Source organism: Poecilia mexicana, unplaced genomic scaffold, assembly GCF_051168715.1.
Source record: "Poecilia mexicana isolate PSO_F unplaced genomic scaffold, ASM5116871v1 scaffold_17, whole genome shotgun sequence".
NCBI lineage: Eukaryota > Metazoa > Chordata > Actinopteri > Cyprinodontiformes > Poeciliidae > Poecilia > Poecilia mexicana.
In genome coordinates this window covers 15,679,254-15,706,793 of record NW_028263386.1, presented here as the reverse complement: position 1 = coordinate 15,706,793, position 27,540 = coordinate 15,679,254, and the positions used below count along the sequence as shown (strand labels likewise).

At 38.5% G+C, this 27,540-nt stretch overlaps 4 protein-coding genes across 8 annotated transcripts; 3 read left to right on the top strand and 1 right to left on the bottom strand.

Annotated features, from left to right (window-relative positions):
* Positions 1-602: 602 nt before the first annotated feature.
* Positions 603-4,503, top strand: agxtb (alanine--glyoxylate aminotransferase b). Its single transcript, XM_014967807.2, has 11 exons — positions 603-938; positions 1,312-1,504; positions 1,692-1,756; positions 1,890-1,990; positions 2,077-2,147; positions 2,236-2,320; positions 2,439-2,537; positions 3,000-3,069; positions 3,407-3,502; positions 3,690-3,818; positions 4,180-4,503. Exons 1-11 carry the CDS (start codon positions 666-668, stop codon positions 4,285-4,287), a joined length of 1,290 nt encoding a protein of 429 aa, XP_014823293.2. The 5' UTR covers positions 603-665; the 3' UTR covers positions 4,288-4,503.
* Positions 4,504-4,988: 485 nt separating this feature from the next.
* Positions 4,989-7,532, top strand: thap4 (THAP domain containing 4). 2 transcript variants are annotated; one of them, XM_014967813.2, is made up of 5 exons: positions 4,989-5,143; positions 6,186-6,345; positions 6,429-6,538; positions 6,943-7,046; positions 7,205-7,532. In XM_014967813.2, exons 1-5 carry the CDS (start codon positions 5,119-5,121, stop codon positions 7,319-7,321), a joined length of 516 nt encoding a protein of 171 aa, XP_014823299.1. In that variant the 5' UTR covers positions 4,989-5,118; the 3' UTR covers positions 7,322-7,532. The 2 variants fall into 2 exon arrangements, with proteins under 2 accessions (XP_014823299.1, XP_014823300.1); XM_014967814.2 differs by having other exon boundaries at positions 4,992-5,143; positions 6,189-6,345.
* Positions 7,533-7,711: 179 nt separating this feature from the next.
* bokb (BCL2 family apoptosis regulator BOK b) lies at positions 7,712-16,438 on the bottom strand. Its single transcript, XM_014967812.2, has 5 exons — positions 16,027-16,438; positions 15,296-15,643; positions 14,166-14,294; positions 9,642-9,805; positions 7,712-8,793 (listed from the first exon to the last, which is right to left on the bottom strand). Exons 2-5 carry the CDS (start codon positions 15,516-15,518, stop codon positions 8,668-8,670), a joined length of 642 nt encoding a protein of 213 aa, XP_014823298.1. The 5' UTR covers positions 15,519-15,643; positions 16,027-16,438; the 3' UTR covers positions 7,712-8,667.
* A 4,137-nt stretch (positions 16,439-20,575) lies between these two features.
* elovl1a (ELOVL fatty acid elongase 1a) lies at positions 20,576-27,539 on the top strand. 4 transcript variants are annotated; one of them, XM_014967808.2, is made up of 10 exons: positions 20,576-20,672; positions 22,226-22,328; positions 22,936-23,106; positions 23,654-23,770; positions 23,984-24,174; positions 24,276-24,356; positions 25,143-25,199; positions 25,314-25,419; positions 25,591-25,730; positions 25,832-27,539. In XM_014967808.2, the coding sequence occupies exons 4-10, from the start codon at positions 23,710-23,712 to the stop codon at positions 26,132-26,134; spliced, it is 939 nt and encodes a 312-aa protein (XP_014823294.2). In that variant the 5' UTR covers positions 20,576-20,672; positions 22,226-22,328; positions 22,936-23,106; positions 23,654-23,709; the 3' UTR covers positions 26,135-27,539. The 4 variants fall into 4 exon arrangements, with proteins under 4 accessions (XP_014823294.2, XP_014823296.2, XP_014823297.2 ...); XM_014967810.2 differs by lacking the exons at positions 20,576-20,672; positions 22,226-22,328 and having other exon boundaries at positions 22,723-23,106; positions 23,678-23,770; XM_014967811.2 differs by lacking the exons at positions 20,576-20,672; positions 22,226-22,328 and having other exon boundaries at positions 22,724-23,106; positions 23,593-23,770.
* The last annotated feature ends 1 nt before the right edge of the window (position 27,540 follows it).

The window sequence follows — 27,540 nt, the reverse complement described above, 5'->3', positions numbered from 1 at the left end:
CAAAACACAATGTGTGTCAAAACACTGACACTGCACCCTTTCCACCAGGACACTGTGGAGTGATATAGATCAACACATGTTCCTCATTCAAGCACTACATCCAACTGTGACTTGACCCTGGGCTAGAATGTGCAGAAATATAAAATCCGTAGATTAGCAAAGTAGATATACATTGTTGGAAACTTTAAGCTGTAAACCCTTCAAAAACATCTTTAAATTATTGATCACAACCCACCTTTTAGATATTTTTAAGTTAAAATATTTATTTACCCATGTTTCCTACTTCCATTTCACAAGAACAAGCTACTTTCTTGTATTCTTTCATATAGAACTTCATTAAAAGATGCTGCACTGGTTATAAACTGAGATACTGTGCAAAAGTTCAAGGGGTGTGAATACGTTTGCTCTGTAAAAAGCTCAAACAATGTTATTTACCAAAACACTTACAACATAAACAGAAGGGTTCATGGAGCATCCTGTTCTCTTACTATAAGAGTTTGCTGTCGTTCACTTTGTTGCGTAAAATGACGCACGCCCTTACCCACCAGGTCAAGGACCTGTCTGTTTTAAATGTTCACCCAAACTCACTTCCAGGCTCAGTCTCGGCATCTCTCATTGGTGACCTCCACCCCTGCAGGCTTCTCTGGTTCAGGACTCCGGCCGTTATGCAGCGGGCTTTGTTCGGCCGGGGCGCGTCGCTCGCTCAGCTGGCGGCAGCGGCTCTCGACGGTCCACTCGCTGCTCGGAGCGCCCCGCTCCTGCAGCGTCTGGAGCGCTCAATGTCCTCCGTCTCTATCCCGCCGCCCGAATGCATGCTGCGACCGCTAGAAGTGCCCGTGCGTTATCTGTTCGGTCCGGGGCCTTCAAACGTTCCTCCACGTGTCTTAGCAGCAGGAAGCAAGCCTATAATTGGTCACCTGCATCCAGAAATGTATGAGGTAACTATTCTGACAATCAGTAGGATTCAGTTATCTCAGATTTGGTTTGTTGCGAGGAAATGAGTTTCATTTGGGTTGCCTTTTGGTCTTTGATGATGCGGTTCCATTTGATTATTTTTCAGAGCTCTTTGATACAGTTTTGTTATTTGGAGAGATGTTGGCGGTTATCGTCCTAGCTTTGATTATCGCCACTAAATTGCTAGAGTTTTCTTTTTAAATGAGCAAACCTTAGAGATATATAATATATAAGGTTTGTGCGTAATTACGCACCGTCTGTGAAGCGCATCCTCACTGCTACCGCTGATGAATATAGCCTTCTAGTTTCAATTACATCGAAAAGCCCTTTTTCACGTTTTTTAAATTCGTGTCACAGATCATGAACGATATCAAAAAGGGCATCCAGTACGCCTTTCAGACAGAGAACAACATGACCCTATCAATGAGCGGCTCCGGACACGCAGCCATGGAGTGCGCCGTGTTCAACGTTGTGGAGCCAGGGGAGAGCGTCCTCATTACCGTCAACGGGATTTGGGGAGAGCGCGTGGCTGAAATTGCGGAACGAATGGGTATGATGTTTATGTTTTATACATGGCTTTACGCACACACTTGATTGATCACTGACGATAACCCCCCCCCCCCCCCATCAACACTGAAACCGAAACTCAATTAAAATACATATAATATGTATTCTGAGATAACTGTTGTACTCCTTTATTTATTAAATTCTTTTTCGTTTGTTTGTTCTGACTTTAGGTGCCAATGTACACAGACTGGTAAAGGCACCAGGAGAATGTTACACCAATAAGGAAATCGAGCAGGTTTGGACTACGTCTTACAACTCTGACTATAACTGAACATCTGAATTGTTTTCTTCAAGGAGACTTGGGTTCATTGAAGAATAAGAATAAGAGAATAAGAAGAATTGGGTGATTAAACCTCTTTGTGTTTTAGGCCATAGAAAAACACAAGCCGGTCTTGTTTTTTCTTGCGCACGGAGAGTCCTCCGCTGGCCTCTGCCACCCAGTGGATGGATTTGGAGACATTTGCAGAAAGTAGGTTTCTATCCGGCATTTCTTTAAACTGAAATATGTTCACATTAAGGCACATTTCTCACAGCCCTATATTGTATGTTCTGCAGACACAATTGCCTCTTCCTAGTTGATACTGTGGCCTCACTTGGAGCAGCTCCAATTTTTATGGACAAACAAAGTAGGTCAACAGATACAATCACAATACTTCTGTTCGGCGTTTGGCATCTGTGTGATTTTTTTTTTTACATTTCTTATTGTGTTCAAAGAAATTGACATCCTGTACACTGGTTCTCAGAAGGCTCTAAATGCACCTCCTGGCACAGCACCCATCTCTTTTAATGATAGAGCATGGTAAGACTGAACACTGTAGTGCATCACTGAATGTCTAGCCAAAAAAAAAGAAAAGATTAGGCAAATTATTAAAGCTGCCTTTTTCTTTTTCTTTTTTTTTTTTTGTTCCCCAACACAGCAACAAGATGTTTAACAGGAAAACAAAGCCAGTATCGTATCTCTTTGACATGACACATTTGTCCAACTACTGGGGTTGTGATGGCAGTCCAACAAGAGGGTGAGTGATTCTTTTTTTATTATTTGTGCCAACAAAGTAATTCGGGTTATTCTAATAAATAGGTCCAGTTCAGTTTTTAAAGCTTATGGTCATAAATATACCACACGTTGCTTGTGTTGTAATGTTTAACTTTCAGTTGATAAACGTTAAACGATCAACTTATCAGTTATAAACGTTTGCTGCTTCTCATTTAGTGATGAAGGAAATTCAAAATTTACAGAAGAAACAAATGACGAATGAGATGTTAAAATTCCTCATTTTCGGTGATGTGCACAAATAAAACAAAATACATTTTATGTTTTGCATTATACCTTGTAAAACAGTTACCAAACCAAAGATACTCATTTTGTTTGTAGTTATTCTTTAAGTGCTACCTTAAAGTTAAACTACACAAAGTCTTTGAATAAAAATTGTAAGACAAAAAAGAACAGATTAGAGATAATAGCTTGCTCTGGGTTTTAGATATCACCACACTGGTCCTGTTTCTGGATTCTTTGCACTGAGAGAGAGTCTGGCAATTCTTGCTGAAAGGGTAAAGAGATATTTCACTATTTTTCCACCTTACCACATCAACTGAATTTAATACTTTAAGATTTCCCTTTAGACTTTAAACTGTACTTAGTTCAAATTCTCTTTACATTATTATTATTATCATTATCATTATGTATATTTTTTTGGCATCTGCTAATTGTGATCTTAATAAATAAAGCCAAGTATAACAATCATCAATAGCTCTGGACTGCCTACTGATTGGTCTCAAATCTGCTGGTTTTCCTGTATGGAAGTTAAAATTAGTCCACAATATGAGCTATGTCCTTTATTTTTCTGCAAGTAAGACTAGAAAATGACCAATCTTTGTCTCCCTCTAGGGGTTGGAAGAGTCCTGGAGGAAACACAAAGAGGTTGCAGCCTACTTCTACAAAGGACTAGAAGACCTTGGCCTCAAGCTTTTCATCCCTGACAAAGTAAGACTGTTTAAAAGCTCAGAAACATTTAATGTTTGTTTTTTTGTTTTTTGTTTTTTTTGCTTGATTAGTAACTGTAGAACGTACATTTGAAAGAAGCGTGTGAGAAAATGGGACAAATACACTAAAACCAGTTGGTCAAAAAGTATGCTAAAACAATTTTCTTGGCATGATGCATTTCGTGCAGGAGTTGAGGCTTCCTTCTGTTACCACCATATGCATCCCCGAAGGCTATGAGTGGAGAGAGATGCTCACCTACATTATGAAGAATCACCAGATGGAGATGACAGGGGGACTGGGTCCATCCGTCGGCATGGTTGGTTTCATTTTAGAAGTGTGAACATGCAAAGGTCTCATCATTAGGGTCACTAAAGGGGATTTAAGAGATATGACCTTTAGACCTAATAATATAAAAAAAAAACATATAATGAAAATGCAATGCCTTTTCTTTTTGACATCCTATTCATGTTTTAATTAAACATTTGACATTGCACACATTAGATCTGTTTCTATCTAGATACAAAATAACAGACGTGTTAACGTGTATATTTAAAAAGTAGATTCCATCTAAATACTTTCATCAGAAACAGCGTTGAAAGACTTGCATCAGTTTTTTTTCCCTTTTTTTTATAATCCTGAGTCACTGCAGGCATTAATGCACCCTCTGTTTTAATTAGGTGATGAGAATCGGCTTGATGGGATACAACTGCGAGAAGACCAATGCTGACAAGGCATTGCATGCCCTGGCAGATGTTCTGAAGAACTGCAAAAAGAGCAAGGCTTAAGAACTCATACTCTCACAGCACCGACTCTGCACACATTCATAAGATATATCCAACATGGTTGGAACATTGACTAAAGTGCAGAAATCTCTTAGTGCTATCTACTCTAAGGATTTTTCAGTATAGCCCTTGTATATGTTTGCTATTATTAAAATAAAGTTGCAGAAGCTGCCATGCTGAGTGCACTGATGATGTTAATAAAGTCTGTTTTCTGAAATACTTAAATGCTCCTGTGTCGTTAAACGGAAAAGCTGAAATTTCCTGATATTTTTAAAAAATATCTCAAGCAAACTGTTCCAACTATCTTATTTTCATAACTGCTTATCCTTGCAGGAACAGAGTTAGCTGTTGCCTATATCCAGTAGTTGGTGGGTGAGAGAAAGAGTACACCCTGGACAGACCAGCAGTTCATTACTGAGCAACTCAACTAGCACCCAAAGAAAGTCATGTTTTTGGAGCACCTTATGAGAACTCACACCTGTGTGCAAACCATGCAAATTAATTGCAATAAGACCCTTGGTTGGGATTCAAACCAAGGAACTTCTTGCAAGGCAACAGTACTGTCACTTGTTTGAGTGAAAAGTTTGGAGATTTAACATTTGAATCATATTCAACTTGGTTAGCTCAATTCTAATTCAACTAATTAACAGCTGTGCTCATTTAGTTTGTCATCTCATGCACCTTGTCACCGCCGACAAACTACACTTCCCAGGAGTCCATGCGGTGCTCGCTCGTTAGCTGCGTCAAAACAGGTCCTACCTCTTTGCGTCTTTCGCTTTATATTTTTGTCCTTTGTTAGGATTCATACTCTCCGTCCAGAAGCTAATTTTGTCCATGGCGTCTCCCACTGATGGCAACGGTAAGTCCGGAGGTCATGTTTAAATTAAGGTTAAACTATAAATGAAACAATGTTAAAGGATTTTTGTTTTACTGCTTAAATGATTTGTCATAGTGACACGGCATCTCGGTCGTTGAGACTGTTAAAAAAAATCTTTAGCTTTTTTCTTAAATAAGTTACTGATTTTCATAAAATATTTGTAATTATTATTTTCTTGTTACATTTCCTTTTGCCATGCACTTCATTTAGGTGACCTTTGTGCATGCATTTGAGTTTAACATAAACAGAAACCACCGCTTCATGTATTCTGTGAACTGCGCATGTCAAGTGACTTTTAATCGTTTTTTTTTTTTTTGTTTAGTTTTTTTTAACGATTGTCGTTTTATTTGGCAGATTTAATTTTACTTTTTTTTTGTCTTATTTGGATTCAGTCGTCTTCCTGCCATAAGTTTCTTCTTCCTCGAGTGTTTTTCATCAACGTCATACAGTACTCTACTGCCATCTTCTGGATTCAGACCAGTGTACAGATTCTGCAGGAAGTGAATTTTTATTGTCGCAAAACAATTTATTTTGTCAGATTTCATTATGATGCTGAAATTAGACTTTTTTTAAAATTCGTCCAATCATTTTAATGAAATATTTCACACTGGGACTAATATTGTGCTCTCCTTGCGTTTCTGTATCATGTTTGTTCAACTCATTTTCTTTTTGCCCTGAGAACCAGACTTGGTTTGTGGACCCCTAAATTTCAGTCTTAACTGTTGCCATCATCTGGACATGTTTGTAACCACACTAGGTGTGTTTCTAGTTTCTGTTAAAATAACTTGGATCCTTTTTATGCAATGGAAAATTTGTAGACCATATTGACAGAGAGCTCGTCCTTTTCTGTAAAGAATCTAAACCCCGGCATTTGGGCCGTGTTTACTGAAGGCAAACAAAATAATTTTCTGCTTTATAAAGAGCATGGACACACACTCGCTTAATTAAAAGTCACATCACACAGGGAGTGTTTACCAGGGTTTTATTGAGAGTGGACTCTTGACCTGTGTGTGTTTATTTTCAGTAGCAGTGGAGCTGAATCCCATCCTCAAGCCTCTCAGCTGGCTGCTGGGTACCTGGGAGAGCGACGAACCCGGAGAAGGAACCTTCCCCACCATAAAGCCTTTCCGATACACTGAGAAACTACATTTCAGTCATGTTGGGCAACCAGTCATCAATTTTACGTACATTAACCCTGCAGAGCTAGACTTTGTCTCAGCAGCAGAATTAAACTTATTTCCAGCTCATTCCTGACTGTTTTGTTTAGGTTTAACGCGTTTCATGCGGAGTCCAATAAGCCCCTTCACAGAGAATGCGGTTTCATTCGAATCCAGCCGGGGACAAACAAAGTGGCCTTCATCATCGCACAGAACTCGGGTAAGACAGCAACTAAACACAACCAAGTTTCTGATAATCAGTGCCGTTTTACGTTCTTCTGATTTTTATTTAAAAAAAACTCCTAAAAACTTGAAATCACAAATGCCATTATATTGAAATGCAGAATCAGATTCTGCAGCAATTATGTCAAGTATGACTAACTCTGATTCACAGCCTGTTAACACAGACATGTAAACAAACACTAAAAATGGCCTCTTTGTCATTTGTTTTCTTTTAATTTGCTCTCAAGTCATTGAATTTACAGTTTTTAGTTTGTCTCAACCCAGGACAGATGTGTTCTGTCTGCAGAGATATCCTCGTCTGTCGGTTTTCCTTGTTCATGCCTTTGCTATGTTCGTACTAGCATGGCTTGTTTCAAGGCTGGATGTTGTGTTTTTATGTAGGTTTGGTGGAGATTGAAGAGGGGGAGCTGACAGAAAATCAGCTCAAGCTGCAATCTCAAAGCCTGGGTAGAATCTCTTTTGCCAAAGAGCCCCATGTACAACAGGTGAAACTGATCAGTCATCATTTATACCCAGAAATGTGCCGATATTACTGTATTCTGAAAGCCTCCGTAAGCTTTCAGAATGCTATATTTTCCTTATATAGCACATAACTTGCTTTCTGTCACTTTGATTATTGCGTTACTTTTCTCTTTTCTTTCAGATTGGCAGAGTCTTGCAACTTCGACCAGACGGGAAGCTTGAACAGACCGTTTCCATGGCAACTAACAACCAGCCACTCACCCAGCACTTGTCCATCACTTACAGCCGGTCATCTTGACCCAACCATCCTCGGCCTTGCCCTTACTTTTTATCCCCACACCTATCAGAGCAACATTTTAGGAGTCTGGGTCCGAAAACCTCTCTTTTCTTTCTCAGGGAGTTTGTCATGCTTTTTTTCTTTTTTTTTTACACTGTATGCATTTAAATATGTCCCTGTTTTAAATCTACATGGTCCTAATGGATAATAAAGATTAAACTTAAAACGGTAACACTTTTGTTTTGATAACTGACTTAATTTAGGAACAGTAATTAGGTTTTACACATGCATATTTCTCAAAGCACATGGCCTCATTTTAAGCCTGTATCCAAAGGTGATTAGGACAGAAAAATTGGTATTTTAAATTAAAAACCCGAGAACAGCTGGAGAACCGAAAGAAAGTGCCATAAGTATTGGTAAGCATTTGGTGAAATTTATTGTGGGTTTAAAAAAAAATAGCAGACACAATTGCAAAAATAACACTGTACTTTAAACCCAATACACACATTCATCTTGTAGTGCTTGCTGTAGTGGCAGGTTTTATGCTGCGGTGGAATCGATTGTTTATCACCAAATACATAAATAAAAATCTTAAAATCATAAATAAAATATACAGGTTAAAAACTGAAGTCAGTAAAGCAAAATATATCACATGTACTTTGTGAAAGTCATCTGAAAGTTATAAAAAAAATGGGCATGGCTGGAAAAAAAAAGTTGTTTAAATTTAAAAAAAAAAACACATTTACATCGTCAATTTCAGCTGTATTTGAAGGGAGACGCAGCTTGTGCTTTGGCGAAAGCACAATAGTTTCATCCCATGAAATGTAAACAATACAGCCAAATGCTGCTCAGAGAAAGTGGACTCAGCAGGGTGAAATCTTATCCTCTGCAGGCACCAGAAACCTCTCGGCTAATGTTACCAGCTAGCTTAGCATCAATCCAGAAGTCACCTTCTGCTCTCCTCTGGAAATATACATTCTAAAAAGAGCAAATCTCCCACAGGACATCGGCAGTAAGAACAGCCTCGCATTAAATCAGAGAAGGAGTGTTTACTGCAATTTGACAAATGGTGAGAAAAAGCGTACAACAGGTGGAGCGCGTTGTGAAAAATAACGTTTACGCTGTTAAATATTAAGGTTATCCTCAATTCTCCGCTGAAAACATCAGGCGACTACTCTTTGGTAGAAGGGCAGTCACTCGCAGGCTTGTGCAAAACATGACACACCGCTGATGAAACATTTGTCAGTGACCATTCAGCAACACAAAGGGAAGAGCTGGGAAAGCTCAATCCTCATCAGGCACAGCGAGCATTTCCGTCTCACCTTTCATCGACAAGACAGAGATTTGAGTCCTATGTTTTCACCAGTTCACTGCTCCTTCATGATGTAGACGTACACAGTAGTGAGAAAATATTTCAGGGAGTCGATGACTGATGACAGCCAGGGACGTTCAGGAGCGCAGTCCATCTTCACCACGCATTTCATAATCTCTGCCTGTTGGAAAGGGAAAACGGAGTTTATTTTAAAAGTGATGCCAGACGTTTGCCGATTCAGAAAGTGCTTTACCTCTTAAATGCTGTTTTAATTTAAGGTTTTCAAACCTTAAACCTGCTGGCATTTTGAATCACTTTGGGCCAAACCTTTGCTGTACTTCCTAGTAATATTTTTACAGTGCTCACTGATGGTTTTTGAGGTTATTAAACATTTCTGTTTTGCAAAACCCTTGTGGCAAAAATCCACATGCACCAAAAAACTGCAATTAGAACAGAATAAAGTAGAATAGAAATATCCTTGATTGTCCCACAGAGGGAAATAAAATCTGTACGGTTGTATCGTATATTTTTTCTTTATTCATGATCATCTTCAGACTTTCTCAAGTCTACCAAATATTTAATCACTTTCTGGATTTTAAACGTCTTTAAAAGTCACTCTCATTGTTTCTCAAAATATCCCTAAAATAACAGATTTAAATATTGTGTGCTGTAGCTAGTAGTGGGATGGGACTATAAATGGGTCAAGTTTTGATTTTATTGCATAAACATTTAGCTGGATACTGTAGCTATATGAAATGAACATGGCTGATAAAGTGCAGTTTTACAGTTACCCTTCTCCCTCACAAACAGTGCAACTCTCAAATCATTTAGCAAGAAGGCAACGCAGTGCATAAAAAATGTAGTACAAGGTTGTTTAATTGATTTAAATTCTTAGTTGAGCAGCTTCCTTTAGGGTTTGTAAATGAGGGCCATTTATTAAGCAGCAGTCTTGCTTCTGAATCGGGTTTTTAATTCAGAGAAACTACAAAAAAAAAAAAAAAAAAAAAAAAAAAAACACCCCAGACTCACCCATCCTCCCCGTCTCTTCAGCCAGGGAACGAGAAATTTGCGGACAAACTGCCCAAGGCTGTCCACTATGATGTGCACTGTGGTGGGATGTCCCTGTCTGACACAGTCCACTGCCAGGGCTCCAGCTACTGCATACATGGCAACCACTTTACCCCATGTTATGCCTACAGCGCCAAAATAAAAATAAAAACATTAAAGACATTAGTGCAGTAGGTTTGATTTTAACTGTGTATGTGCAGCCAAAACTGAGCTGATCTGAGAAAACACTGCTGCTGATCTCATCCCGGGCATCAGGGTGTTTAACTTAGAATCCAGGTTTTGGTTGCTAACGATATTGATTCACTGTGCCGGGTGCGTAATGGACCAGAAACAAAAATAAAAGGACATTGGTTTCTTTTTCACGGAAGCTGAATTTCTGGACAGGAATCAATAAGCCTTTATTTACAACATTAGCCATCCTTTATTTCCAGGCAATAACCCGTCTCCCCTCTGAGTTTTCATATTGTGCAGCCATTGGACCTTGTACTGAAATAAAAATAAAACGCCAGGTTCAGGTCAACAAACCAGAGTAATCTGAGTTAATGTGACTGATAAGAGGTCTTATATACAAACCGCCAGCCTGTCAATTAAAGAGGTTGGGATTATGATTATGATAGCTTAAAAGCTGGAAAAGAACATAACGTAAAAGCTTTTCCACATTTTGTTGTTACAACCAAAACATTATTTTTGATTTAATAGGACACAAAGAAGCACAATAAATTGTGCCATGCATTTGCTTTTAGCTCTACTTACCCCTAAATAAAGAATGCAAAGAACTGACTTCAGAAAAAAAAAACAAACAACGAATTATTCATTACAAAACAGAGACTACCTGTGTGTAATTTTATCTTGGTATAAACGCGGTTGTTTCACGAAGGCCTAAGAGGTTTGTTAGAGAACCAGTTATTTATCTGTATTGCTTCTGTTCTTACAAGAGCTTTTTTTATGTTTTACAGCATTCATTTCTACTAATGAACAAACAAAGCTCCATGTGTGATGAAAAACTACGTGCATATCACACTAAACACATGATACTCCAGGTTAAACAAGGCGATGGTGACATCATGGGAAGTTGGCCAGATCCAAATTAAGCTAATTTAAAGGAGGAAGAGAATTATCCAAAGTCCAGATCACAATCCAATTGAGAATCTGTGACGAGACTTAATAACTACTATCCAGATGCTTGCCATCTAATCTGATGAAGCTTGAACTGTTTTTTGCAAAAACAAGCGGGGTAGACATACCCAGAAACTCTGCAGATGCAAGTGAAAAGTTGGTCTACAGAATACTGATTTAGAGAACTGAATAAAAATGCAGCCCACAGTTTACAGATTTTTTATTCTTTGAGCATTATTTAAGAAAGAATTGGAAAAAAAAACATTTCACAGTTATGCTCCATTTTGTGTTGGTTTATCAAATCAAATCTCAATAGGACACAATGAAGACTGTAATGTAAAAGGGGTATGAATACTTTGACATAGAACTACAAACTGAGCCTACAAATGGAGCTGCCTGACCTGACGATTACAGCCACGCGGTCAGTTCTAGGTACAGTTTTCAGGGAAGCTGGCCCTCTCATAATAGCCATCAGGAATGCAGCTAATGGTTAATGTCTTTGGCCTCTTTTGGTCCCGCTTGCTTTGTCATGAATGATCCCCGGGGCTGACCTGCAGAGTCTGACGGTGGCTATAAGGGGATAGAGCCGTGGGTGAGCTTAAATGAGATAAGTGTCCATGGACGCTGTCCGAGCACATCATGTCTCAGTCCCTACTGAGAAGCGGGCCGAGAATAGACATGAGATTGTCAGGGATAAAAGAGGAGGGCGGGAAGAAATTGAACAGGAGTGGGAGGCAGAAGAAGATAAACGAAGGAGAGACAAGCCATGTTGATTTTACTGGAGGACAACAGAGCACAGAAGGCCGCTTCAATTTCTTTTTGGGCTGAAGAATGCTAACAAATACCTTAAAGCTAAAAATAAACTTTTAAAGCAAAAGGAAAGGAAAAAGTACGTCTGATTTTGTTTTTTGTTTTTTTTTTGTGCGTTGCCTTTTTTAATCAAAGTTCTCGACCGAGCTCAGAAGGCAAAGTGCAACTCAAGCTCCCGAGTTTGTTGTTCTTTCAGAGGAATCCCACGCCATTTCCACAAATTACGGCCCTGTGACATCAGAGTGGGGGAGACATTCGGCCAGAGCGCAGGCATGAAAATTATATTAAGAAAGTCTGTTTTTGGCACATCCAGGCAACGAGCCAAATGTTGCATGTTCATCACAGGGCAGTCGGATTTCCTCTAATCTATCCCCGAGGCTTACAAAAGAGAACATGGAATTGTTTTTTTTGGAAACTTCAAAATGTCAGCACTGTTTTTGGTAGTGAACGAGGAACATCTGTTGTTGAGAAACCCAGAAATCATATCAACATGTGAACCGAGTTCAAGATTCGTATCAACAAGAAAACCTAATAGAGATTGCATAATTTGTTTCCCCCAGAGAGCCTATAGAACACGTCCAGGAAACGACAACGGAGGTCATTTTTCAGCATTTGATCAGATCCTCACACACAGGTTTCATTTGTTGCCTCTCTCATTCAAGAAGTCTTTTCCATAAAAAAAAAAAATGTACAAAAAGATGCTTATGTGGACCATTTGTCTAACATTTTGCATGCAAACAGAAATTAGCAAGTTTAAGAGGATTTTGTGGAATATGACATCCTGTCACTTCCGAAGTATAGATGTTTCTTCTGATGGACTCCCTTTTTGAATAGTGGGTGCTTATTGGGATCAAGGTCGTAGAATTCACATCGTTCAGCTGCATCAGCATGAGGCGTTTTGCTTTTGTTGTAAAGTCAGTGTTATTTTTGTTTGGTTTTTTTATCTGAAGATCAACTGAATCTGAAATGGTATTTCAATGCTTTATATGGGCTCACAAACGGTCAGAAAATTAATTCCCAGGTTAGTCAAAAAGTAGTGATGTCATCAGCTTCCTCTTTATAGGTTCAAGCATCTGGCAAACATTTGTTAGAAAACTGACAGCTACGGGGGATCCTTGTTGCACAAAGCATCACCATTCACAACAACTTTTTGAAGGTGCTTGGATGATACGCGACAACGTTTAATTTCACTTTTGGATAAATAAACATTGTGTAATTGAGCTGAATTGAATTGAGATCATGTTAGACATTTTTTGATTTAAATATTTGCATAAATACAATGACGCAGCATTTTTGCTCAGGCTCTTCGTAATGTAAAAACTGACTCCCAAACCCATCACCATTTGACCCCATGTGCATTTCAGATTTAGATCAAGGCTCAAAAATCTGTACAAAATTGCCAAAGTATATGAAGGAGGTATTTCACAGATAATCTCTCATCCTGGAATTTAATAACTCCAATTCCAAAATCATGCCACATGGGAGCGTGAGCTCAGCCTCAACTTTCTTGATGAATGGTGGAAAAATGTTCTCACCAAGATTAATTAAGTTTCCTCTTGTGCTCGCCTCACTTATTCAGTTTAAGGAAGCACACAGGGTTCATTATTCCAAATTCAGATTATCGAAGATTTACACAGAAATAGAAGATAAATGTTTAAGCTCACGTTGTCATTTATGTTGTGCCATTTGTTGTGACGTCTGTAGGGTTGAGCCACGGCAAAATGGGATGGGTAATGTGGGGGTAATATACTGGATGTATGTGTTTGTTGTTTATGATGTCCTATGTTGAGACTTACATTTGAACAAACAGAGAACTTTAAAAGGGCCATGATGTCTCACAAGACTAACGCATTCAGAGATAACAGACAGAAAAAAGTGTGTGCTGAGGAAACGGCATAATAAAAAGATAGTGATCTCAATTTCCTTCTAAAAACTCAAGATCTGAATGAGTACTTATGTAATAATTCAATAGGCTGCGTTATAAATTAGCGGGGAAAATGGCTTTATTTAGGATTACATAAGAACTGTAACTAAATTAGTCGCTTTTCTACAAAGGGATTGGCTTGAAAAATTATGACTGATGTTCATAAATTAGCATTCTCCTCTGGGGCCACTTTGCTTGGATCATTATCTAGTATTTGTGGAGTCCTATGAATTTCTTTCATGTTTTCTATCAAGGCAAACATGATGTAAAACCCAAGTTAGAAACTTTTTCTTCCAGTCAAAGTATAACTTTACAAGTTTCTTAACTGTGAAGTTAAAATATGTACGACTGTGTTTTTTTTTTTATTAGATAATGTCCCCCTCCACCTATGACTGATTTATCCACTCACCCACTCTCTCTTACTGAAAGTCCCTCTCTTGCAAACTAGGAAAACTGCAGAGTCACCGGTGTTAAATCAAACTAACTGCCTTCATCTGTAATTTCAACTGCAAGTCACTTCCTGTGCTGGCAGAGCTCCTACACACTTAATAAACAGCGTGTTTACAATCATCATCATTATCATCATCATCACCGCCACCTCCTCCTCATCCTCCTCCTCCAGGGTCATGGCATACCTGCTGCGAAGATCTCCGTTGCCACGCCGAGAAAGGCATCTGAAACCATGTTCTCCATGGCAACTGAAATGTTAAGCTGCCGTGCCACGTTCCTGTACAGACTGGGCTGTATGCACTCCAACTCATCGCCTAGGAACAAGAGACAGAGAGGGACACCAGATTGTTAGGGAGGAAAAAAAAAAAAAACATTAAAGCGCCATGAAAGAGACAAAACACTGTCAGGCAGTAAAATTTAAATAAATCGGCAAGACTAAACATAAAACTGTGTGCAGAAATGTAAATAGAAAGAACAGATGCCAAGTAGATTCAGACATGGTCTTTTACTCATCCGTTTCTCCAAGCCTATGTCTGAAAATAGCCGATAGAAAATATGTGGGAGAAAAATCTATTTATATTCAAGTCTGAAAGGCTGTTCAGTCCATTTTCTTGCATCTCACATGCATTATGTTTTGTAGTTGTACATGTTATTTCTCACAGTTTCCCCCTTAGAATATACAGGATGCATTTTATATTTTTTTTCTGGCAAATAAAGATTAGGAGACTGATTTTAAGGTGTTTTATCCCATTTACTGTTATTGTTAAGAAAAAAATTACTGGGTTTGTTTTTGAAATTAATTTCTTCAAGGTCCGTTTATATCTACATTTGTTGCTAAAAGACAGAATAGCAGTGCCAAAAGGCTGAGAGACAGCTTCAGATAATAAAGTGATGAGAAGACACAGATTTACGGGTTTTTGAGGATTAACCGATTGCAAAATCTCTTTTTCAACGGACTATAAACACATACATGCCAAAAGGTTTGCTGGATGATCCTTAGTAGAGGTAGTAGTTCTGAAACCAACATAAAATGAAAGGATTACGAGAGCAACCTCGCTTGTGCATTATCTAACCACCTTAACCATTATCTGTCATTTGCTACACTCATGATAGTGCATCAAAACACATATTGGTCGGTTCATATATTGTTGCATTTAATGAAAAGAAAAGAAAAATTGAATTTCTATGCATTGATCAGAGCCGATCAAGAGAAAATGGGCCAATTCCAATTTCTGGGATCGGTCCATCTACACATAAATGGCCCTCTACAGAAACAGCCAGATTTAAAGCTCAGTTATTCCAAAACTCCTCTCACCAAGACAAAGAAGCACCAGGGACACCTCGGCAAGCGCTGCACTTGGGGGCAAGAAGTTAATTTCAGTCTTGGACCAACCCAGCCCGTTCTGGTTGAGCCTGGATAGAATATAGTCTCTGCAAAGTGCTTTGGACTGAGACACCAGCTCCTTCTCGGTCAGCGACCGGTCGAAGACATCGAGGACCTCCGAGGCGAACACCGAAGATCGCCGGAGAACATCCATGTCCTGCTCCTGAGGGATCTGGGTCAGAGAAAGTCTGACTTCTCGGGGATCAGCTGTGTAATCAAGAGTGTCCTGGTTTTCCTCCCAGTGGGGAGTCAAGTTCAAGGATGAGGACAAAACAGCTTCTGTGAGGATAGATAAGAATGAGGTTTATAGGAAGGGTAAATATTACCAGAAGGGTATAAAAATAAACAAGCAAAAACATAACTATCATGGGCTGAATTAACGAAAAAAAAATTTTTATTAACTAAAAATAATGTACATACAGGAACTAAAAGTGGCCGGAAACTTATATAAGAATACCACGGAGGCGTTATTGTTGAGTCACACTGTGGGATAGTCAAGATATTGCAACACTTTTTATATTATGCAACAACAGTCATAGCATGATAACGTTTATTGGGACAGAGACAGAGCAAGACTGAGTAGGAATTAAAACATTTATCCCACCTAACGCGGAAGAAAAGACACAGAAATCAAAAACTGCATTTACTGCATTTACTCTTACCATCAGCATTTCATGCACCTCTTTCCTGATATGACTTGACCTGATCCCGAATTTCCAAAGGAGCTGGTGGGGGGGTTAAGCCTTTCAGTTCGGACCTCTTGAGCTTCTCTCTACTAGTAAAACAAAAATAAACTCGACTGTAAGTGTAAAAAAAAAAAAAACCTATGTTATACAGAATAATTGGTTCCCACTCCGCGAAGTTCGGGTCCTGGTCTCAATTTCGGCTCGGTCCAGTTGTTTCCGTGCACAGAGCTGACTGTTTGAGAGCCGCCGTTAGAAGACGCCTACCTGTTGTTCCACCTTCCCATTGGCGCCCACTGGGTGCGCTGTTTTTACTGCATGGAGAAGCCCGGACTTGGACGTTTGCCGCCCGCCTCTCCTTGAGTCTTATCGCCCCGGCAGGAGCGGAGACTTGAACCAAGCGCATCTACTTTCATTCACAAATCTGGGCGGATTAAACAACAGCCTGATGAGTTCGCAGGAAGGATTTAGTTCTCCAGTCCCGACATGATTCCAAGGCTGCTTGGTCATTGAAAACAGGTTTTAAAGTATTACATATTTAGTTAGGGTGAGGTTCGAAAAAAGGCGTGTGTAATCTCGAACCTTTGTTTACTTATTATCATTATTATTAATAGTGATAGAGTTGTTCATTGCAATAATATAGACTCATAATTTAAAACAAAATACGCCCACTTGCTGCACCTTCTATAGCTGGAAACTATGAATTCCTTATTATTTTTTTTATTATTATTATTTTTACATATGTCAATTCGGGGGCCCATTTCTTAACCTCTGAATCAAGCAATCTTCCATAAAAGTAAGTTTACAAAGATAAGTACGTCCGCCAGAGTTATTATTCTGCGTTCATTTGTTTAACTGTATCCTTTTCACCCACTAAGTGTCGCTGTTGCAATTTTTTTTGTATATGTGTGTGTGTGTGTGTGTGTGTGCGTGTGTGTGTGTGCGTGTGCGTGTGTGTGTGCGTGTGTGTGTGTGTGTGTGTGTGCGTGTGTGTGTGTGTGTGTGTGTGTGTGGGTGTGTGTGTGTGTGTGTGTGTGTGTGTGTGTGTGTGTGTGCAGTTCAATCCGTGGAAAATGTCCAATAGTTAGAAATTACAGATGAAATTTAATTCAGATAAAAGAAACTTGAAAAATAATTTTAAAAAATACTAATGATTTGTATATTTTAACCCAAGGAGGATGAGGAGTACCCAATAACATGTAATTATTAAGACAGAAAGAAATTGTATATTATGTATCCTTTAAATTGTATTAAACAATTGTATTAAAAATGCAATATATTTATTTTGTAAATATTGTACTCTTTGTATTAAACAGTATGTTACATTCTTTAATACAAAATCTGGAGTATTTTTCAAGGGTTTCAAGGGTTCAAGGGACATTTAATACTCTGTTTTTAACATATCTACTCATTTACATTAATTCTTTACTTCAAACCTTAGGGAAGTGTTTCTTTGCACAACTCATATTTGTACAAACATCTGCAGATACTCACTAATACACCCATGTTTACCTCTGAAATATTAATGATTGTTTCTTATGCAGGAGCAGTTTATTTCTACATTTACAACCAAAAGTCTTCCTGTTTGTATTTCTTTTGAAAACATTAAATAATTGAAAATGTGTAAATAATCCTATGAATTAAATCGTATCAGGGACAGATTCTTAAAAAAAACTTCAATTTGTTTATAGATTTTACTTTATATCTTCCACTGATGTCAAAAGGCCATGGTCTATACTGTGTTCCAATACGGAAGAAACAACAACATGAAAACTCACTAACTCAGCTCAGTTATTTAAAAGGTTTCTCTAGTTTTTTTCCACCCATGGAAGCTTCCTCTTCTCTAATTAGCATGTCACCTGGGAAGTTTCAGAACGATACAAGGTCAGCATTGGACGTTAAAGAAAGCCACTCCCCCTTTTTTCCCCTCCCATGTGATTTTGTTTACATTCATAAGTAAAGATGAGAAAACAGATTTTCACATACAGTATGTGTGGAAACTTCCCAGGAGTTTTCTAGTCTTTTGTAAAGTTTCCAGATTTTAGCATGTTATGAACTCAGTTTTCTGCTCTGTTTTTCAAATAGCCACAAAAACAATTTTGGTAATATTGTGTATTTTTCTTGAATGTGAAGGACAGGAGTCAGACTGGCTTATTTTTATTTATGTTTAGATCTCCGACAAGTGTCACAGTACTTTGGTGATCAGAATGATTACACTGTGTCGGACCGAAGTTATTTCTTCAACTTCACACCTTTCCTTTAGGAATTGTCAAGCCCAACTGGGAATAGTGGTCAATGTAAAGAGTCCTCTGTGGTGTTTTCTATTGCTTGAAAACAGTCATTTTGTGCTGGTTTGGAATTTTGCGGCATTGTTTTTCATATTAGGGCCTTAACAGAGCCGTTTTCAATATTGAACAGTCTTAAATAACATGAAAAACAGGGTTAAAGCAGGTAAACAGAGCCCTGCAAGGGAACTCGATTGATCTCATATGTAGCTTTGGTGCTATGTAAGCACAGATGTTAGGTAAGATTGTTCTAAGCTCACCGCCTTAATGCTAATTCAATCTGAAACAATAAAGACTGATTTTTAGATGTTTATTGTATGAAATAGTTTTATTTCCTTGATTCCTGAGTTAAAATGGACTAACGAGAGATTTACCAGATGATTTAAGTCAAAACTATGAACTAGGAAGTTCATATTTGAAGGACAGTTGTCAATCTGTACTTGTCTGGAAGTTCAAGGTGTTCAAAAGGATAAAGTTTCGATTTTTGGTCAATTCTTGTGGTGATAATTGTAAAATATTTTAAGACAAAGAGTTAAACTCTGGTAATTAATAAATAAATGAATTAATCAATACATTAATAATAATAATAATAATAATAATAATAATAATAATAATAATAATAATAATAATAGATCTGGAACACTTCTCAACAGAGCAATTTTGAGCTGGTACATCCTTCTTATTGTATGTACGAAATTTAAAGTGAAACATAAAAATAAACCGAGTTATGATCACAATGTTTGTTGTCAGGAAATAATGAGGAGAAATCATCAATCATTCATTAATGAATGAATATGTTCAGATCAATAACAAATAAAAGGTGCTGAATAACACAAAGAATGAAAAAACAACAACAACAATACTATGCAGATACTTACTGGTGTCTGTTCTTTATTATACAAGTGTCAAAAAATGTCTTAGTTAATAATGCTGCATAGCTCTTTGTTGCTTAATCACTCAAAATTGAGTCACTACAGACTCAATTTTGAGTCTATAATGTCTGTTGAGTCTGTAATGACTCAATTTTGAGTCACTACATTTTTCTATCATGAATATTTTGTAATAATAATAATAATAATAATATCTTGCATCTGGAAAAAAAAGTATTTGTTATTCTTTAAAAAGAAAACCTGCTGTAATTCTTCCAAACATTATTAGTGCTGCACAGACAGGTGTGCTCAGACTGTGGAAACAGGTTAAGGACCGCTGCAGCATTGCACCAAATTGTATTTCCAAGTGGAAGAGGTTGTGAATCCGTATGTAAATGGAATATTCCACTCACAATTCACAAAATAAAAAAGCCCAAAAACTAGTTTTTGGACTTTGTGGGATTTTCTTCTGATTTATCAGGAAAACTAACAAGATAAATCATTTTTTTAAATAATACCAAACATGCTTATTTATTTATTTTTTTAAATTTCCTAAGTTCTTTTCTCCCAATCATCTTTTGATAAGGTTTCCCGTGTATATAGTGTCAGTTAAATAAACAAATACACAAATGCTTAAACACTTTTGGTCAGAAAAGTTGAAACTTTGCAATAATTGAAACATCGCAAAAACTGCAGTATTTCCTCACAATGGATTCCTCACAATGAGATGCACAACACTGCATCTTATTATGCAACAACAACAAAAAAAAGCACCACAGAGTAGCACATTCCTTGAATGTCAGTGTCACTGGCTTATTGATCAGGCATGGTGACTATGTGAACGTGATGTTATATAACAGGAGTTTCCTAAACTAACATGCTATGGGACACATGCTCGCATGCAGGTCTATACATCTTATTTTCAGTTTAATTGAGGGGCAACTATTCAGTGCAATTTCCCACAATGGGCCTAATTGGGAGCAACCAGCTTATCTCGAGAACGCCATCCATTCATTGGTCAGGGCTGACGAGGTGAATGCAACTCTGTTGTGTTGATTTGGGGGAGTTGGGTTCTGGAGTCAGACAAAAACTTTATTTAAATTAACGCTGTGCAGCTACAAGAAAAACAAACAGAGTTTTGTCTCTTGTATTTTATTTTATTTCATTTAATTTCTTTAAAACAAGAAAAAATGGCATAGCAGTTCAGAATGATATCACTAAATTTCTATTCAGTTAGTTTCTTAAACCTTTATGAGGAATATTCAATATTTAATGGATAAAAATGTCCATTGTTCTTGGCTTGTTTTTTTTGCACAATTCTTCCCCAGGTTTACGATGCCAACGTTTTTGTCTGACTGGTTGTTAAACATGCATGTCAGGAAAAAATGCTTGATTAATCACATTTCATTTTTCTTGGCATGAATGAACAGAAGAGTGCTGGGGAAAAAAAGCCTCACTTATAACCAGCCGTGTAAGTGATATCTCATTTTCAGTTTATTCAAACGTCAGTGAGTGAAACTGAATTCTTGAATGAAATTGAGAGTTAAAGCGATTAACAAGGCAGGTGAAATTGGGTTAGGGTTAAATTGGGTTAAATCTCTTACACCTGTTAAAATTTCTTCATCAAATTTCAAGAAAAAGTCGTGGCTGTTGAACAACATATTGTCTAAAGGTGTTCATATATGAGAAGAAAGTCTGAGTTCTTGTAAGGGAAGTACTATAACTTATTAAAGAAAGCCTGAAGAATCAAACACAGAACTATCAGACATCATTTTTCTGTTTTAGTCTTATAGCATAACATAAATTATTTCTATTTGTTAAGTGCCTGAAGACTGAGATAGATTAATTTTACAGAGACTTTTGTTTACTGTATTCTTCAAAGTAGACAGTTGGTGTACCTGTCATCATTGTTAAGTGGCCCTGCTTGATGAAGTTAATGATTTGGACCAAATTTTTTTTTTTTTTTTGAGTTTCCTTCCTCAAACATGAAATGATCCTTTGTTTGCTTTGATCAATTTTGGCAGAACTGGTTTAGCTGAGTCAGGTTCGTAGGCAGTAGCGTTCTTTCCTCACGATGCTATCTACGTTGTGACGTACAGTCCGTCCCGTAGTAAGTCATCCCCTCGGCATCATGCTGACACACTCATACATTTGGGATTTTGTTCTAAACCATATAAGCTTCACTCTTTTTCCTGCAAATGTCAAAATGGTTATTATGGTCAAACTTTTGAGTTTTAGTTTCATCAACCTACCAGTCTCTGTTATCGAACTATAATCTGGTTTATTTTTAGAGAGATTATTTTTAGTCTTGTACCAACATTGTCAGTCAGAGTTGTCAGAGTCTCTCATTGTGGAAAATGACACTCTGCTACCTCCCTCCATTAGCATCTTCATAAGGTCTTTTGGTTTCTAATCCACATACATGCGACTTAAATGAATTCAGTCCATTTCCTGCCAAAACCGGCTGGGCATTCCCAGACTGAAATGCTTCTGTATAATTCTTTGAGCAGATGAACACGGCACCTTAAGGCATCTTATCTAAGGTAATCATATCTAAGGACGACCCAGAACTATTTGTCCACTGTCCTCTTACTGATATCACGGTTGACCTCTTTTGGCCTTACACTGTGAATTAACCAGAGAGGCACATACAGCCATGGCGTCGTCTGTTAGCCTTTCCCAAAGTTTTTTTTAGAAATCACGTATGTAAATGTCAACCTTTAAAAAAATAATTTATCTTTTTCTTTTTATATTCTACGCCTGTAGCAGAAAAATATTTTTTGAAAGTCTGATCAAAGAAGGAGGTAAAAAATTAAATTAAAGTCGTTTCATGCGGTGTATGTAAACATCTATGTTCGTACAAAATGGTCTCCTCACACTAAGTGAATTAAGGTCTTTTAAGCCTGCTGTCAGCGACACAAACATCACGTGCTTCACAATATGTAAATAGCAGGCAAGCATTCCTCTAATTCTCCAAGCTTCCATCCTTCCATCCCTCCCTCCCTCCTTCTCTCTCGCCAACAGATGCCTGTCATTCCAGTCCATCTCCGCGTCAAGGGTACATGCTGCACAGGATATTTCGAGCAGCATCCAGAGCTGACGCCCATCTCGCCTGCCAGGGAAACAGGTAAAACCAGAGGCGCCGGAAAACCTGTCCGGTAGCAACCCCACCTCTGAGGCTGCAGCACAACAGGGGATGGGCAAGTCCAAAAAGTCACGTTGGTCTGTCGAATGGCTCACTCTGATTTGACCTTTAACCCAATTCATTTCAGAGAGACAGATTTGGAAAAAATAGATTTGCTTTGGCGGTAACTGTGTCTTGTTTAAATTTCAGCACATATATTTTCATCATCCAGAAAGGGGCCCTTTAAATCCTAATCTGATTATTTATTGATAAAGAGAATATCCCACTGGGGGGCATTTGTTTCTCAAGCCCAGGCTTCCAACCTCTGTGACCCCGTCCCCTTCATCACCATTCATGAAGCAGCCCAATCACAGCCAGGCTCAGTCAGGACAGGAGGGTGGAGCATGGCACTGAAACAGGGTGTGGTTCTGAAACTTGCAAGTTCTGTAGTAGAGCCATGAGGCTTTAAATTGAGTTGAATGACTCAAGCTCCACAGTCATCACAGCAGATCAGCCGCTGTCACTCACTCCTTTCTGGTTCTCACCGGCCGGCACTTGGAGCTACTGTTGGATTATTTATTCTTTTTGCCTTTAATTTTTTTTTTTTTAGAGAAACAACTTCACCACTGAAGGAGGCAGGAGGCTGACACCCACTCACAACTTAGCTCTGTGTGTGCCCGTTGCTTTCACCCGATCCGTCTCACCTCTGATCTGCCGGACCCTCTGGACTGAGCGCTGTCCGCTCCGGATCCTCTCTGGACTGCTGAAGATTTGTTTGTAGGTGAGCTACAAAGACAAAAATCTAAACTTGTGTATCATTCTCACCATCTCTGGGTTTTTTTTTTCCTTGTAGAAACGTTTGTGTTTTAATGAATCAGAACATGATCTTAGTTTCACTTCAACACACTCTGCCTGTACTTGTGTGTGTAACAAACAGTTTAACAGTTTGTTGAAGGGAACTTGATCTAGATTAAAACATCTCTCAGGCTCCCGCCTTATGCCTCAGTTCGTTGGTAGCCACATGGGGCAAGTCCTTCACCTCACCTGTTTTACCTGTTCAGCTATGATTATGTCATTGTCTTTACAGCAAATGTTTAGATGTTTCACAATCCTCCCTAAAACCTCCCTATATTTTGAAGAAGCAGCTGTAACTGCACAAGAAACCCTTTGTCCACATTCTGCTTGTGTATTTGTTTAAAAGGGCACTGTAGTCAGAGTCACTCCAGGGCAGATGGTGAGCCTGAGCAGCTGTCTTTTGTTTGTTCAGTCAATAGGGAAGCAGGCGTATGGATCCATGTTTCCTGACAACCTCAATTTCCTGTTCTTAGGATAGAATCTTCTCCGTTTCTCAGAAATTTGGCTGAGCAAAAGGCGAGCCGCCACCATGCTCCGGGAAGCTTTTTCAAGCATGACAAAACTCCATGGTTACATAATATCCAGAACTGGTAAGTGTGTGCTTTCCTTATTCTGTTTTTAATTGATTTATACCTCTAATTAGCATCTTCACTTATAGGTGAAAACTTGGAAATATTTAATACTAAAATGTCCAGTAAAAAGAGATTTCCCCACAAATCTATCCACATTTGCCCGGATGTGGTCAAATGAAACAGTGACAAGGGCATGTTTGCTATTTTTTTTTTTTTTTTTTTTTTCCCCAGACGCCAGAGTGAAGGATTACCCTCTGATGCAGAGCCCATTGCAGATGACCAGCATCCTCCTGGCCTATGTCTTTTTCTCTGTGTACGTCGGCCCACGCATGATGGCCAACCGCAAGCCGTTCGGCCTCCACCGAGCCATGATCATTTACAACCTCAGCATGGTTTTGCTAAATGCCTACATAGTGTATGAGGTAAAAGAAAAAAGAGAGAGAAGAAAATTGTGATCTGCTATCTGAAATGAGCGCGATCAGTTGGTTAATGACTGTCTGCTGATGTTTTCTTGCAAATTCAGTTCATGATGTCTGGATGGGGCACTACCTTCACATGGAAATGTGATCTTATTGATGTCACCACCAGCCCACAAGCTCTCAGGGTAAGTCATTGCATTGCTGTTGCACGCTTAGCCCCCAAATCGTGGCTAGCCTTAGCTATCCATGAAAATGTAGAAGAGTACAAAAGTGACAAAAAAAAATTGCTGCTGTACCACGTGACAATCGTGTATCTGGGTTACAATGATGAGATTTTTTAATAAAAATCTAAACAAAATTAAGCTGTTTTCATTCTTTGCTGGAGTCTAACAGATGAATCTAAACAAATTTGGGGAGAAAAATAAATCGGTTTTAAAAATAATATACAACATAAAAAGATTAGAAAATGTTTAAGACCTAAACTGTGAAGGTTTGGAATAGAAGGTTTGGCTTTATTAGCCCTGAGCATCAATAAAAACATGCAATCGTGTTTTTATGATTTTGGTAAAAACGAGCAGATCTGTCTGTGTTTCTACTACATTTCATTCCCAAAACCACGCTTAACCATTATGCCAGTATAACCTGAATTAGTCTAGGGTAAAGGGTCAGATTTATGAGACACTAAGATAAAATGGTTTCCCACTGTAGGAGCAAATTATTCCAGACAGAATGAACGGACCCTAAGACTCGGATCACTTTTATTTCAAATTCAAAGCAACTAACGCTAAAAGGAACAAAAGCATTTTCTGTTTTTTATTTTATTTGTTCATTCCCATTTAACGCCGACCAAAAAATTGCTAAATTATGTTTTTATATTGTTTGAAAACACTCATGTGACAAGTAATATTGAGTCTGATTAGCAACATGTCACAGATATTTGACTCATGCAACAACAACCTTCTTTCCCGCAGATGGTCCGAGTCGCTTGGCTGTTTTACTTTTCAAAGTTCGTGGAACTCCTCGACACAGTAAGGACATCCCCTCCCCCATTTCCTCTAGCTCACTTTTAGCATGCACAGAAAATCCATATGTGCAACGTAATTTGCGTCTGATGGAGCATACTCCCTTTTTCTTCCCGCAAGGTATTCTTTGTGCTGAGGAAGAAGCAGAGTCAGATCACGTTTCTCCACGTCTTCCATCACTCCTTCATGCCCTGGTCTTGGTGGTGGGGTGTTGCGCTGACGCCTGGTGAGTGCCGCAGACCCAGGACACACACACTTTGCACACTGACCGGTCGGAAACATTGGTTTCCATTGTTGTACAAGTCAATTCCCAAAGACAATGAAATTCTTTGTGGAAGAACAAAACCGTTTTTCATAAAATTAACCAACTCAAATGGATGCTTTTCCCTTCCCAAAGCTGGAGGAATGGGATCGTTCCATGCTATGGTGAATGCAACAGTCCATGTCATCATGTACACCTACTACGGACTCTCTGCTGCAGGGCCTCGCTTCCAGAAGTATCTGTGGTGGAAGAAGCACATGACAGCCATCCAGCTGGTACGTTTTGGCTTCACACAGCTAAATGAATTCAACTGAGCTCGACGCATGTCGTACCGTTCAGCCCGTTTTTGACGCGCGTTTCCCCCTTTGCTTTCCAGACCCAGTTTGTCCTGATCGCTATTCACATTAGCCAGTATTACTTCATGGAGAAGTGCGACTATCAGATGCCGCTGTGGATCCATCTGATCTGGATGTACGGCGTCTTTTTCTTCCTCCTCTTCTCCAACTTCTGGGTGCAGGCTTACATAAAGGGCAACCGTCTTCCAGCGGCAGACCACAAGCCGAACCAGAACAGCTCCACCAACGGACACATTGTGATGAATGGCAAACCCCATACGAATGGGCATGCTCACACCTGTGAAAATGGAAATATAGTCATGGGGAAAGTGAAGAAAATTTAAGTGACTCTGGGGGGGGGGGAGGAGGCATAAACAGTTCATAGATATTAGCACTTCAAATATGCCACGTATCTATATGTAGTAGCATATTTGAGCACAAGAGTTCAATATGCTACCTCTATACTACATAATTTGTACATAATCTAATTTTATTAAATATTTACCCCCTGTGGGATATGATTGGCAGACTGTTTTTGCCAGTGATCTCTGAATGCAACACCTTGTGAGTTGTTGCGGAAGCTGTTTACTGTGATGAACACTGAATAGGAAATTGGTGCTCATTTTTGTCACTGATAGTATTCTTTAACTCAGGCTTGACCTGCAGCACTGTTCGGCTAACGTGGCCTTTTGTTGCTTGGGAGGATGGCAGTGTTTCCACTAAACACGTGTAAATATTATTATGACCTTTATCCGAAAGTGATTCATTGTAAATGTCAAATATTTAGTTTTTTTTCTCCTTTTTTTATTTATCTTTTGAAATAAAACTAAATTTAGATAAAGGTCTGTTTCATTTAGAAAGCAGTGATTATGTGCACTCAGTGAGCAACGGGCCACGTCTCTTTTTTTAATGAAGAACTATGGAAATATTATACTGTATATTACAGTATTGATGCTTTTTTTTTGCCATTTCATAGTGACACATACGTCGTTATTTATGTCCTTCACTTTTTTTGAGATCGTGTATTGATCGGTCTCTTGGCACACAGGGCATGACATCAATTAAGTCTTTTTTAGGCTTTAATGATTAGTGCAAACGGCTGTAAAAATATAACCTTTTGACTTAAATGGAAATAAAGTATCCCAAAAGTGGGAAAAATTCTGTTTCTACCCTTGAGACTCAAACTTTACCCGGTGCATCATTGCTTAACCTGTAGCTCAAAGACATAATTGTTCCAGAATTTTTTCCAAATCGCACAGAATCAGCAAGGATTCTATCTATAATCAAAATACGGCTAAACATAAAACATACAGACCTGTCTACTTGTTTTGAAATTAAAATCTCAAATGAAAACTGATGAGTGACAACATAATTTAAAGCTAAATTTAAACCATTACTGTACACAGGCTGTACTGCAGCTCCACATTAAAGCAATGCGTTTGACAAACGCACACACTGTGAAAAAGATTTCTAAACAATAACAGATATATATTTCTGAGACAAAACTATTTTAAGCAGAATTTCCCGGGGAAAACGAAAGAATAACTCTGGCACTTTTGGAATCCTAGAAACCTCACTAATCATAACTGGTTAAATGTGGTTTCATGACATAACCTTTAAACTACAGTATGACACACATTTTCTTTTTTTGGGGGGAAAATTAAAGTCTTTTAAACGGGATGAAAAACAGGCCAGATGTACATCGAGCACACTGCAAATCTTATCAATAAATAAATTCTTGAAGCCGGGC

Excerpts from the sequence above, each read along its gene's own strand:
- agxtb (XM_014967807.2), top strand. The coding sequence starts at position 666 with ATGCAGCGGGCTTTGTTCGGCCGGGGCGCGTCGCTCGCTCAGCTGGCG. Across the intron at positions 2,321-2,438 it reads TCTTTTAATGATAGAGCATG|CAACAAGATGTTTAACAGGA; the intron begins GTAAGACTGAAC and ends TCCCCAACACAG. Across the intron at positions 3,070-3,406 it reads TGGCAATTCTTGCTGAAAGG|GGGTTGGAAGAGTCCTGGAG; the intron begins GTAAAGAGATAT and ends GTCTCCCTCTAG.
- thap4 (XM_014967813.2), top strand. The coding sequence starts at position 5,119 with ATGGCGTCTCCCACTGATGGCAACG. Across the intron at positions 5,144-6,185 it reads GTCTCCCACTGATGGCAACG|TAGCAGTGGAGCTGAATCCC; the intron begins GTAAGTCCGGAG and ends GTTTATTTTCAG. Across the intron at positions 6,539-6,942 it reads CATCATCGCACAGAACTCGG|GTTTGGTGGAGATTGAAGAG; the intron begins GTAAGACAGCAA and ends GTTTTTATGTAG.
- bokb (XM_014967812.2), bottom strand. The coding sequence starts at position 15,518 with ATGGATGTTCTCCGGCGATCTTCGGTGTTCGCCTCGGAGGTCCTCGAT. Across the intron at positions 9,806-14,165 it reads AACGGAGATCTTCGCAGCAG|GCATAACATGGGGTAAAGTG; the intron begins GTATGCCATGAC and ends TTGGCGCTGTAG. Across the intron at positions 8,794-9,641 it reads TGAAGAGACGGGGAGGATGG|GCAGAGATTATGAAATGCGT; the intron begins GTGAGTCTGGGG and ends CCTTTCCAACAG.
- elovl1a (XM_014967808.2), top strand. The coding sequence starts at position 23,710 with ATGCTCCGGGAAGCTTTTTCAAGCATGACAAAACTCCATGGTTACATA. Across the intron at positions 24,357-25,142 it reads CCAGCCCACAAGCTCTCAGG|ATGGTCCGAGTCGCTTGGCT; the intron begins GTAAGTCATTGC and ends TCTTTCCCGCAG. Across the intron at positions 25,731-25,831 it reads ACATGACAGCCATCCAGCTG|ACCCAGTTTGTCCTGATCGC; the intron begins GTACGTTTTGGC and ends TTTGCTTTCCAG.